The following is a 13,465-nucleotide window of genomic DNA, read 5'->3' on the forward strand; positions in this document are numbered from 1 at the left end:
GTTCTTGAATTGTGAACTAGAGGTTCTTCCCTTTATGCAACTCATTAATGAAACTATCAACTTAATAAAAGATAAACTATGAATTTATTATTCATCTTCCAGAAAGAATTAATGGCACATTTCTTCAAATAGTAAGCATGTCTAATACATTTACAATGTGATTTGCTTTGTAAATGTAGATTGATATGCAACTTTTCAGGAACACGTGGATTGTAAACAAACTATGTCTTGACTGGTAGGAGTGTCACCTCACCTGCATAGTTGGAAGGGCAGTCAGAGTTGTTTTTTCTACTGAGGGAAATATATTTGTTTAAGAGGCTGATGAGATGGCTAAAATGAGATATGAATAAATATTATTTGCTTATGCACCCTAATGCTTGAGAACTTTTTAACCATTGATTGCAAGGAAGCAGTCTTTGAACTTGTTAATGCATTCCTTCTCTGGATTCAGATTTTGGAGGTAAAATAAAGTTTTAATTGCAAACCTCTTGGTATTATTACACTTGGGCTCCATGTATATTTTTCTGTATAAGTTCCAGGAATTTCCTGTATCTAAAAAAGCTTTTTATGTTGAACTAATTTTAGACTCACAAAAATGTTGCCAAACTAGTATGGAAGGGATCATTGCACTGTATTGTATATCCCTCACCTATCTTCCCCTAATGTTGACACCTTATGTCACCATAGTGCAATTACTGATGATAGTACAATTATCAAAACCAGGAAATTGACATTGTTTCTATACTGTTAACTAAACAAAAGCCTTATTCTAATTTCAGCAGTTTCTCTACTAATGTCTATTTTCTGTGCCAGGATCCTATCCAGCAACCACATTGCGTTTAGTTGTTATTATTTCTCCTTAATCTTCTGCAGTCTGTGACAGTTCTTAAGTATTTCCTTTTCTTTTATGACCTTGCCATTTTTGGTTATTTTGTTGAACACTTCTCAGTTTGGGATTGTTTGATATTTTCTCATGTTTTGACTGAGGTTATGCATTTTGGGCAAGACTACCTCAGATACGATGTTGTAACCTTTGCAGTATATCATTTCAGAACATTTGTGGTGTCAGTTTATCATCACTAGTTATTTGACCTTGACTACTTTGTCACAGTTATTTTTTATTTGTACCTTTAACCCTGATGTTTTATCACTGTCTGCTATTTCTGACAGATAACAAGGTAACAGATCATGGAATGTAGAACCGAAAAGGAACTTAGAGACCATCTTTTATTAACCCACCCTTTAACAGTTAAGCACCCAGGAGCTTGAAAAGGATAACTATTTGCCCAACGGCCACCCGATTATGTAATGACAGACCAGGAACTTAGCAGTTAGGTCTTAGAGATCCAGGTTTGATACTCTCTACACTTCCTAGCTATGCTCAAACATTTGTAATTCACTCAGTCCTAGTTTTACCAGACTGTGAAAGTTAAATGAACTATATGAATATCCAGCCAACCTTTGGTCAAAACTTAAAACCAGGCTAAGAGAGAAATCCCAGGGAAGTATATACTCCACAGTTCATGGTGCCCACTCACAGAGCTGGCCAAGGCTGGAAACCAGATGAACTTCTGTGTCAGCATTTCTGAAATGAAAATTATTCTCATGGAATGCTCCACATAACACAGAGAAAACAACAAAAACCTACTTGAGATTTTTAACAGAAAAAGGAGATTTGTTTATTAATAATTCATGAGTTCCCATTGAACATGCACGACAGAAACAGTGCTATTCAATAGAGAATACTGTCATCTGTCACTGTTTTATTTGACATTTACACTTTTTTTTTTTTTTGCCTGATACTGCAGAACTTTCTTGGATGGCATGCAAAAATTATATAAATGAAAAAAATCCCAATGTGGGGGGACCCTTTATCTCTTCTGTGATGGGTTCACTCACAATTACATACGTGTGTGTTCATGCAACTGCGTGGCACTTTCTCACACATTCATTAGCCAGCAAACAAGCTAATAAGAGACCCTATTGAGAAAACAGAGATAAGCATCCCAAATGGGCTGGTGAAAAGATGATATGAATAAAATGATGGTGCATGAGATGGGAAGTGAGGTGGAAGAATAGATTTCCTGAAGATAGGCATACAAATACGTGGAATGAGCAAGCGAGCCAGAGCAAGGGGAAGGCAAATCATGGCTGCCATGAAGAAAACTAACACAAAAATACATTGCCAGTTCAGATACAAAATAAATACCTATAAATGGCATCACAGGAGTGCCCGTATTACGGAATAATGACTTTTAGGAGAAGAGCAAGGTAGAGTTAGGATCACCTTCCGATTTTGTGCTACTATAAGACTCTTTACAATCTTTCTGCTCTGTAGGTTAGTTATTATTTATAAAAATCACAGAACCAGCTGATACATTCATAAGCTAATTATTGAGGCAGCTGGGTACACATGGTGCAATATGTCCAAGGCTGTGAAGTATCACAGATTTCTTGGGACCTGCTGTGGTGGGGGTGCGCTATTGAAGGCTCCATCCCTTAATCTGATCAGCCAAGCAAACACTTTGTGGGGAAACTAGATTAATAACCCTCTAAATACCATGAATGTGCTTCATCTTCAAAACTGGGTTCCCTTAAGCATGCTATTAGCTCAGCTCCATGAGGGATTTGAGGAAGTTCTCTGGTGCCTTAAGAACAGGGTCTTGTTGGCTACCTCCCTGTGCCAGAAATTAATTTGGTTTGCTTATGTCTGCACACATGATCACACTTGTGTCTAATCTGCTCCCTAATAGCTTCAAGGTCAAGACCTTGCATGTCAGTGGGCAAATTGAGCACTACACTTCTTAAAGACTGATGGCAGACAGCACACAGTCCATAACGAGGCCTGTAGTGTTGTTCTAAGTGATTGTAATGAGTGCGGATTATAACAGCGCATATAAATCAAATGCAGCAATGAATGTTGTGCGAGACATTCCCAGTGTCATAAGTGGAGATACCACTCAGCTGTCACCTGTCTCCTTTCAAGCTGCAGCTTCCCACAATGCAGTTCAGTCCTCAAGCGGAACAGCAGGTGCTGTCTTCCTTAAGGTCTGGGTATCTCAGATCTTCATCTTTTAACAGATGCAGGTTTTTGTTTGTATTTTCCATTGAATGATTGGTCTCCATGTTCTTGCCTCCCCTGGGAGATGTTAAACATACCTGTTTGAAACATTTGAAAGAATTCAGTTGGATACTTACTCAGATCTGTGAAAAGGTAGAGAAGTAGGAGCTTGTTTTTCCACTTATTTTCCATTTCAAGAATTTTTCCTTTAAGCAAAGAAACCCTTGAGGAAACACTTGGAGATTTTTAAAAATATAATTTATTTTCTGGTAGGGATAAAAAAATTTGTCTTTATTTTTTATATACTTTGCACCTTGAAAATCAACCGTTATCTGCCTTTCAACTGAGTTGAAAAAGAAATCTGTGAAAATACTTGGAAAAATATTTCCAAGCAAATGATAAGATACCTTGTTTTCATTCTTCCTAACCTTCTAACTCTCCCAAGCTTCCAGTTTATTGCAAGAAAAGATCAGGTCTGCGCAAATGTGGCCTCTCACTTGTAAAAACAAGGCAGTGTTGTGTTACAGATTAGTTTATAAATCCCCGGTGGCTTCACAGTTCAGTGCCTACAGCTGCTGCAGATGGGCCTGGGTTTTTGTCTCTTCGCGGTGCTGCAGCCGGCAGTTGAAGGAGAAAATGGAATGATCAGGTTATTAACATGGAGGCCGTGAGGAAGAGGCTGCACAATGAGAACAGCTGGTGTTGCTGTCTTGGCTGATGCAGCGGAGATAATCAAATCTTGCCTTTTTTTTGGGTAAAGGCAGAAGACACAGTGGAGAGTTAGACAAACAACAGCTTATGATATTATATGGGGTTTTTATAATGCATGTCAGGAAATTTCATTGGCTTACAAGTGATGATATAGAATTTGTTGAGGTTTGGGAATTATTTTTCACAAAGTCATTCATGTTTATGCACCTTTTAAGATAAATTTTTTACTCTTTTGCAAGAGATATGATGTGGGACAGTTCTTGTTTTTAAAATTAGCGATGTAGCTTGGAAATGATGGGTTAGAAAGCTACTGGGTAAAATATTTTGACATGAGTCAGTGAGCGATGTTGACAGCATCCTCTGTATTATTTTCATATAATCCATCATTATTTGCATTACATTTTCTTTCTTGTGCAGTTGAAAGAGAGAGAACATCCGGATGCCAGAGTTTGGAAGCAGACATTTGCAGGTGTGACCCGACCAACTGCCTACCTTCCTGCAGGTGTGGCTGTGGCGGGAAGGTGATGGTTAAGAGGGCCTAGAGCCCGGGGTATTCAGAGATTGAGCAAATATGCATTTCTTTTCATTCTAGCCAAGGTTATTGCTTCTATTTTACGGAGTTATTGATAATTGTAAGAATATTTCCTCCCTAGAGAATTCAGTGTTGTTTACACCTAGACAATTTTTCTTTTTTAGAATTTGCTGTCCTGTAATGCATATTTATTTATCTTCACTCTTAGCATGAAATGCTGCCCAGTTGGGTAATTTTAAAAAATTGTAGCTGACTGACACAAATGACTTTTTCTGAGAACAGATAACTATAATCTTGCTTATCTTTTACAGAGAAACTGCAATTGAGAATATATTCTATAGGCAGAGTGATATGATATCTAACAAGAGGACAGATTCTTGGGCAGTGGTATAACCACCTATGTGGTCAGGGGTTGGTTTTTAGAGTCAGATTGTTCCAGTGTCTCCCCAGGTTGGTGGGAACAATTTTGACAGAAAAAGATGTACTGTGATGGCACTGGACCACAGTCAAGGCCCCCTCAGCTCCTCTGCACTCTGCAGGTTAATGCAAGCGACCTCCTCTCTCTCCAGGGCTGGCTGTGTGAACTGCTCCGCTGGAAGGAGAACCCAAGCCCAGAAAACCGCACCCTCTGGGAAAACCTCTGTACCATCCGTCGCTTCCTGAACCTTCCCCAGCATGAGAGGGACGTGATCTACGAGGAGGAGTCGAGGCATCACCACAGCGAACGTATGCAACATGTGGTCCAGCTTCCACCTGAGCCAGTGCAGGTCAGTGTCCCCGACTCCCGCATCCCACCTGAGCAGGGCTCTCTGTGCCAGCAGTAGCTGCTGAGGGTTCGAGTAGCACACACCACACCAACTTCTGTTAGAGGGTGTCACATGCCAGGTCCCAAGTACGGAAGATGCTGTTGTCACAGTGGGTACTGTGTGTATATTTGTGTGTGTACATGCGCGCGTGTGTGTGTATGTACACACAAAGAAAAATGACTGAGAAGTTGAATGCCAAAGACAGCTGCTTTCCTGAGAGCATTTTACTTGTGGGATTATAAAGCCAGAGCATTCACGGAGAATTAAATCTCTTGATCGGAAAACATCGTTTCCATCAGTTCATTTTCTATAAAAAACCTGTGAAGTAGTTTTGCATCCAAAATCCCTCAAAGAATGTTTGATTAGACTGAGGAAAAGAGATAGCCACATGACCTAGGGAATACCATTGAGCTCATCTGAACCTTGAGAGACAGATTGTGACAGATTCTTAGAATTTTAACATGAGATTTTGCTGTCCTTGGTTACATCTCATTTAGAAATCTGCCTTCCTTTGGATTGCGTGTTTTGTTGGCTTAGGTTTTGCTCTCATTGAGAGAAATAATATTGCTTTGCCATAGTAATTGAGTTTAACTACTGACACTTTCCATAATCTAAAATTAATTGCTTTCAAGAAGAAATATTGATTGAGATTTCCAACATTAGGCCCCCTAGAGTTTGGCCCACAAATTGTTGTGGTAGGTTATAAGATGGGCCTGCTGCCCAGTACCCTCAATTTCAGCTGCCACCAAAGAGGACCCTTCGGCCTCTCTCTCAATCTCCTGAAGTAAGAAAAAGAAAGTTGAGGCAGGAGTGCATGTGTGCACATGTGTGTGCAGAATGGAAGAGGAGAAGACAAAGGGAGAGTGAGGCACGGTTTCTTGATAAAAATAGAGAGGAGTGGTGAGGGATGCAATAAAACACCCCACCCTGAGGTTCCTGTCTCCTTTCCCCTCGCTCCCCTTCACACACTTGGGAGAGAAGCCAGAAGTTAACACATCTTTATGTCACTTTTCATCTAAATGTCGTCATCTCTGCCAATGATTTTGTGCTATGTTTTTGTGTTATTGTTGGTCAGTTTCCAGGGACAAAGTCACAGAGTGAATTGCCCAAACTTAATAGTAGAGGCAGTCTCTTGCAATATCCACAGTGATCCCAGAGTTGGGGATGGGGATGGGGGTGATGAGGGTGCGCAGCACATACTCACCCTTCAGGACTCACCCTCCCCCTTTCCTTCTTGGTCCTTTTCTGACCAAGGCCTCATCCACCACCAGGGCTCCTCCCTTTAGATAATTAAACCCATGTACTGAGCCACACAGAGCAGTGGCTTTCAGACTTCGAGATTTAATTGAAATTAAAATTAAAGAGGGGCCCATTATAGGCTTTCCAACCTTTTATTTGAGAAAACAAATTTATTTGAAAAGTTTTAGGGAAGCTCTTATTTACTATCAATATCATTTCATAACATACTCTTTGATAGCAGACAGATTAATGAAATGGATAGCCTCAGACAAAAGATCATGTAAACGGTACAGTTCAGCCGTGTGAAAATCTATCACTCCCCCAGCATCCCCACCGCTTTTTTTTTTTTTTTTTTTCTCATTTTGATGTGAACTGTATTAGATTTCTGTCTTGAACCGACACAAGGCCAAGGACTTGCTTCAGGGAACCACTGACTTTGCGTGGAATTTTTATTGAGGGCCTATCTTAGTTCAGTACAAGTTAAATAGAAATAAAGCAGCAAGGAAAAAGCAATTTATTCCACATATTAATCACAGCTCATTTTAATCATAAGATGGTGATGAAGTTGCAAACTTAGAGAAATTTGAGATAAAAGTAATAAAATGCATTGTTTGTTATAATTGAGGGCCTCCCTTCATCTGGATGACAGCTCTTATACCATACCTGTCTGATTTTTGTCCATAAATTATCATCTTGTTGGGCCCTTTGTTTATTGGTAGCTAAAAGTTTATTTAACATAATATTTTGTCTTACAGTTGACCAGTTTGAGTACAGTAAATCTCAGAAGCAGACAGTCAATTGATTTATGAGTTTTATTATCTTTTCTATTAGTATGTCAGAACTAGAGTATGCTGACAATATTTAATGGCTAAGCATGAATCTATAATTTTTCTTTTCAGTTTTAAGCATCTTGTGGCTATTAACATTAACTTCTGATATCACTAAGAGAGATGCACTTATTTTATAAAAGGTTATTCCCATCACTCAGATCTTAGCTAAAGAGTTTACAAATTAGGTAATTTTCTCTAAAGTGAATTTGCCTCAGCCGTTGACCTTGAGCCCATAACTACTGTGAAACTCATCAGCACATCATTTTTTTTTAACATTATGCCTATATCTGAGTGACACTGCTTTGCAATGTTGAATTTATGTCTGTCAGCAAAATACAAAGCTGTGGATTGTTTATTACAGTCATAATATGAAAAGTGAAGAAAAATAACTGACACTAGACAGCAGAACTCTTGAGACTAGAGAATACAGTTGGCACAGCCTCAGTGACTTGGGGAGGGCTGTATTTAAAAACATACTAAGCTACTACAAAAAGGTCTGTAATTGTCCAAAAGTCAAGGACTCGGGGTTGGTTGGAATTCACTTGGGGCTTTCATATCAACTAAATTTTTAGTGAGATACAGTTACTTACCTGTTTTAGAAATCTTAAAAATTCATATGTAGGGTAATATTAGTTTGGTGATGTTACATTTTTGTCTAATTAGATAGGAAATGTGCCATTATTAAATTGTTAACTATAGGTGAAATCAGTGATTATTAAGAGCTTCTGATATAGCAGCGTATTAAAAAACACGTAAGTCCTCTTCACTTGTGGTCATGGAAGTGTGCCATTTAAATTTCTTTAGGTAATTAGGGTACACTATTCCCAAATTTTTCATAAATGGTAAAGATATGAGGCAGTGATTTCCGTGCATAATTACCCACCAGATTAATCTGTTGTATTAGGGTCCCACAGATGTACTGGAATAAAAAGAGAGAACTTTGCATGACTCCTCCTCCCTTTGGTGCTTTCTGTGATATTGAGAAGTCCCTTAGAGTCACAGCCTCTCTTCTTACAGAAGAGAGGAACTTTTTCTTACTGTTTGTGTGCAAATGGAGTTGACAAATGGATAGTTTTTTATTGTCTGCAGATGTGTTTCTGCTAAGCCCACAAAAGGTTTAGAAATTGTAAGCCCTTGTTTTTTAAGTCCAGGGACACATGTACAGGTTCATTACATAGGTAAACTTGTATCATGGGGACCTCTTGCACAGATATTTCATCATCTAGGCATTAAGCCTAGTACCCATTAGTTATTTTTTGGACCCTCCCCATCCTCCCACCTTTTACTCCTCTATGGGTCCCTCAAATCCACACTTAAAAATTAGAAGATATCCGGCCAGGCGCAGTGGCTCACGCCTGTAATCCCAGCACTTTGGGAGGCCGAGGCAGGAGGATCAGGAGGTCAGGAGATTGAGACCATCCTGGCTAACACGGTGAAACCCCATCTCTACTAAAAGTACAAAAAATTAGATGGGCGTGGCGGGGGGCACCTGTAGTCCCAGTTACTCGGGAGGCTGAGGCAGGAGAATGATGTGAACCCAGGAGGCGGAGCTTACAGTGAGCCGAGATCGTGCCACTGCACTGCAGCCTGGGCGACAGAGTGAGACTCCGTCTCAAAAAAAAAAAAAAAAAATAGAAGATATCACATAAAATCTAGAAAGTCAGAAGATGTGATCCAAGCTCAGAGTTTTATGTGGCTGGAGTCAATGTCCTTTCTGCAGGGCACACACTTGCTGTCCTTCTGCCCTGGTCCCTGTCTCCCCTCCTTTGAGTGCACATGCATATATAGCTGTCATTTGATTTCTTGAGGCATGTATCCTGTCAGGTCACCTGACCACCTCATCAAAGCCACAAGTAAGTGCCTTTGCCGCATGGCTCCAATTTCTTTGATGGTAGCTATTATATGCCATTTCTTTTTATATTAATTTATTATAATTTTATAATCCCAACACAGTTTTTTGCATGCTGAAGTTCATGTTTGATGGCGTTTCTCTTCAGAGATGAAGCAAGGTTATAGTTGAGATCATGCTGGGCCTGAGCCACTGAGGGACGTTGTCAGCCCCAGAGATTCATCAGCCCTGGGAGAATGAGGCGGTTCTTCCTTGGGAATTTGGATTTCTCCAGGTGTTGTGTAGCTTTGATGTCATATTGAATTATCTGGTTTATCCAGCTTTCTCTTTAGTATTCTCAGTCTCTTCAGAAACCCTGATTTAAGCCCCTGCTTTTGGAAGCTAGTTCTTCAGGATCTGAACACACTTCGTGAGCTAGATCCTGTCACATCATGAATCCAGAGTTGGACCAGCATTGCCCCAGAGGGGTGAGAATTGGTTCTTGGGGAGCATGAATGTCTTAGATTCACAGTGGTTTGTGACCTTCCAAAGGAATTTGGTACATAAAGAGATAATATCTCTCTGGTATTAAAATTTCATAAAGAGGGGCCATGATTAGACAGAAATGCCCCAAAAGCCTTCTGAGGGGAAGTAGTGAAACACAAGTTGAGAAATACTAATCTACATAATGTTTCTAGTCCATATGTAGATAGCACAGAGGAGAGACCTTGTAAGGCAAACCAAACCAAAGCATTTCATGAAAAAGAGGAAATAAATTCTGTTTTTCACCCTGAAAGTTTGGAGACAAAGGTATTCCTGTGGTTGTAGCGATTTTTCTCGCAATGGTTATTATAACCCAAGGCCCTGTGCTGAATGGATATTCTCAGCTTAGAATAAAACACTGGTTAGTTTAAGTTCATTACTACCAACTCTATTTTACAATTGGAAAAACTGGAACAGAGACGTCAAGCCTTGCCTGAAGCCAGGGTTGCCAGTGGAATGAAAACACAGATGATTTTGGCATCCAGTCTTTCCTCTGACCACACTTCCCTCCTCATGCAGGAGGGAAGAGAGGACATTGCTCATGCTATGACTAGGTCACTGAGCGAGGGTGATTAGGGGGCACTTGCCAAATTGTTCCTGTCTGTGTCATTTGTGCTTTATTGTGTTTCCACCACACTGTTTCCATGGGTTATTTTGTAACTTCAGGAATTCTGAGCTTGCTGCTGTGTGGTTTCCTGAGAAGTACTTGTTTTAAAATTCCATGCTGTACATTGAATAAGAATGTGAGACCCGGTTAGTGACAGTCAGACACCAGCATTATCCCTTGACTTGTCTGGGTTGTTTCTCAGGCTATTTTCAACATTTTCTAAGCCACAGACTCCCTATCATTGGTAGCGACCAATCATTCTCAACCAGGGGAGATTTTGCTTCCATGGGATATTTTGGCAATATCTGGAGTCATTTTTGGTGATTATAATTTTGGGGGTGCTACTGGCATCTAGTGGATAAAGGTCAGGGATGCTGCCAAATATCCCACCATGCACAGGGCAGCCCCCCAAAACAAAGACTTATATGATCTACAATGCCAAGAATGAAGGCTTGTACCAGTAATTGCCTGACAGTGAAAGATAAAAAATCATTAGTATTTCTGAGGCTGATTCTGAGTTTTTTCTATTAAAAAACTCATTAATAATAACAATGGTGACACTGCTGCTGCCTCTCCCTCATCTTCCTTCCTCTTCCTCCTCCCTTCTTCCTCCTCCCCTGCCTCCTCCTTTTCCTTCTTCTCTGGCAGTAAGTAGCCTTTTTTAGAGCCAGGTTTTCAAAATGTGAGATTTTCACATGTCTTATCTTCTTCAGTTATTGTGAACAACCAAAGGGGTGGTTGGTTTTTATCTGTTAATACTTTCACAGATGAGAAATTGAAGCTTAAAGAAGTTAAAGTAACTCGCTCAAAGTGAGAACTTAAATTCACATCTGTCTACCTTCAGAGTCTGACTTTTATCGTGTGCTGGAAAGCACTGCTAACGTGCGACAGCCAGCATTCCCTGAATACTTACTATTAGCTGTCTGCTGTAATGCAGAGCTGTTTGTGAGATCTTCATTTTTAACCATTCACTGAGTAGATCTAGTTCTGTGAGTTTTCTTATTTACAGGACACCTAATGCACTGAAACCCACAAACCATTGGTGTGATGTCAAAGAACTGATGTGACTGAAATTTTTACCTTTCATAGCTGCTTTGGCATTTTTGAGGTGGCTTCAGAATGTGCCTCTTATCGCTAATGTTCAAGGGCACTTCAGATTTACCTCTCAGCCCTGGGAATCTGACCCTGATTTTCTACTCCAGCTGCACAGACTGTATCTTGATTTGTAAACTTGCTTCCTGAAGGACATCTTCCAGGAAAATAAATAAACTAATTAATCCATTAAGAATGTTTGCAAATTTTCTTACCAGGTTACTGGAATTTTTCTTTCACCTTGGATTCATTCCAAGCTCCTATTCAAAGCCTACTGTGTGAATGTGGCTGCAGAGTTTTGAGTCCCCATTCTAGCCCTAAGGAGAGATGCAAATGAATACTTGCATTTGTAATGAAATATTGTAGCAGTTGGATAGAAGTAGGTCCTCACTTGGGAAAATGTTGGGAGCTCCTGCCTGTCAGTGAGGCCGCACTAGCATTTTTCATGTTGATATTATGTTATCCCGTATGTATTTATTCAACTTGAAGAGCATCCTTGATGTTTTATATTACTAGTTTTTCAACAGGTCAAAAATTTAAAATTTGTCATTCAGGAATATAAAGAAATTTGGAAGTCATTTGTTATCAATTCTTTTTACTCTAAGAGACAGACATTTTCATCTTGGGTTTACCTTCCAAAGTGTACTGAACAGGTTTCCTTTAGTGATAATCAGAAAGCTGAAAAAGTTCACAGTCAGTAGATTAGATATTAGCTATGCCTTTGTTTTACCTAGAGATTTTTTAAAACTCTAAGAAACTGTAAAATTTAAAAAGTAGGCAGGCAAAGTAGGCCAAAGAAAATTACAGTTTCTTAAAGTTGTCAACTTATTTTCTTTTACAAGACAAATTCCAGCTTAATAATTGGAGATGTATTAAAAGAAATTGAGGATCCTAGAACTTCATGAAAATCCAGGTATAGGACTCTGAGTACAGTTAGGTTTCTCTGAACCTGGAACTGGGAATTCAGCAGCTGCCATTTATGGATTCACCTTCTCCTTTGCCATCCTGAACATAGCATTACCTCTTTCTTGTGTCAGCTTCTCTTTCCACTGCAAGCTTTTCTTCCAAGCATCATCTGATTTACCATCTTCTGTATATCTCTGTCTACCTTGTAACTTCTGCATACTACTCATAGTGTCTCTGCATTATAATTCTGCCTCCTCCACACCCTGGCCTGCCCACGGTTCATTCTGTACCTTATGACTTTTTCCCATGTCTTTGTCAAACTCACTTTCTCTTGCATACTCCATATTTACTACTTTAAGTTCATCTAAGAGGAAAATTGACCCCTCCTGAAGGGTGATTTTCTTGGCATTCAATTTCCAATCAGTCATCTGAATGCCTAATTTGGAAGGCATTGCATTTTAAAGAGAGAGCTTTGTTGGGCAAAATATTAGAATGACCTTAAGAAGAATAGGAAGTAGGAAGCCATCTGGCCATAGCGCACTTATAGGTAACCTGTGAATGAGCTGTCTTTGGGCTGGAAAGTTAGGGCCTTTTAGTGGAACGTGGGTTCTAGGACCCTGCAGTTACCAGGGTAAAAGAATACAGGTATGATTATCAAGTCTAGAACAAACCTTTCATTATCAAGGGAGATTCATATGACTTCTTGTTTAATGTTTAAAGTTGGTGCTGTGGGCATGCAAGTAGTAGGAAACCAGTGCCTAAAGGTGATTTTCAGTTCCGTGTGTGTCCAGAGTATTCTACCTTTTTATTCTATTACAGCTCTTCTAACATTTGTCATGTAGTCACATATGTTTAGTGAGTGTTCTGTAGAAGCTAATAAATATTAAATATAAATTTTTATAGTAGTCTCTTCTGGTTCTGCTTATGTTTTTTTTTAAAGTCAGTTCAACATTTTACTAGGCTTATCATTTTAATTACTGGAGTTAGCTTTTCATTCATCATGGAGTAGTTCTATTATTTTTGCAAAGCAGAACTCCTCCTATGAGTGACTGGACCTCCATAACACACCGCCTTCCAAATTCAACATTCAGAGTTAGTTGCTGGTTGGAAGCGAAATGTCAAACAGCTGAGTTCCACTTCCTTCAGTCTTTTCCTGCCTTCTGGGAACATAGAGAACTCTGGTTTCTTGAGTAGCTTGTTCTTCCATAATTGCTATGTTTCTTTAAATAATAGTCTATTTTTTAAATAATAGTCTAATTTTTATATTCTGCATTTTTGAAAGGCAATACAATTCCTACACCTTACCCTCT

At 39.5% G+C, this 13,465-nt stretch overlaps 1 protein-coding gene across 3 annotated transcripts in view; it reads left to right on the forward strand.

Moving 5' to 3' along the window:
• The window catches only part of SATB2 (SATB homeobox 2), a 186,516-nt gene that overhangs the window by 143,465 nt on the left and 29,586 nt on the right, over window positions 1–13,465 (forward strand). For all 3 annotated transcript variants that reach the window (XM_033230739.1, XM_033230740.1, XM_033230741.1), the window contains exon 10: window positions 4,874–5,071. In XM_033230739.1, coding sequence (XP_033086630.1) covers window positions 4,874–5,071 — 198 coding nt within the window. The remainder of the gene's footprint in view (window positions 1–4,873; window positions 5,072–13,465) is intronic.

This window comes from Trachypithecus francoisi, unplaced genomic scaffold, assembly GCF_009764315.1.
Source record: "Trachypithecus francoisi isolate TF-2019V2 unplaced genomic scaffold, Tfra_2.0 Lachesis_group13, whole genome shotgun sequence".
NCBI lineage: Eukaryota > Metazoa > Chordata > Mammalia > Primates > Cercopithecidae > Trachypithecus > Trachypithecus francoisi.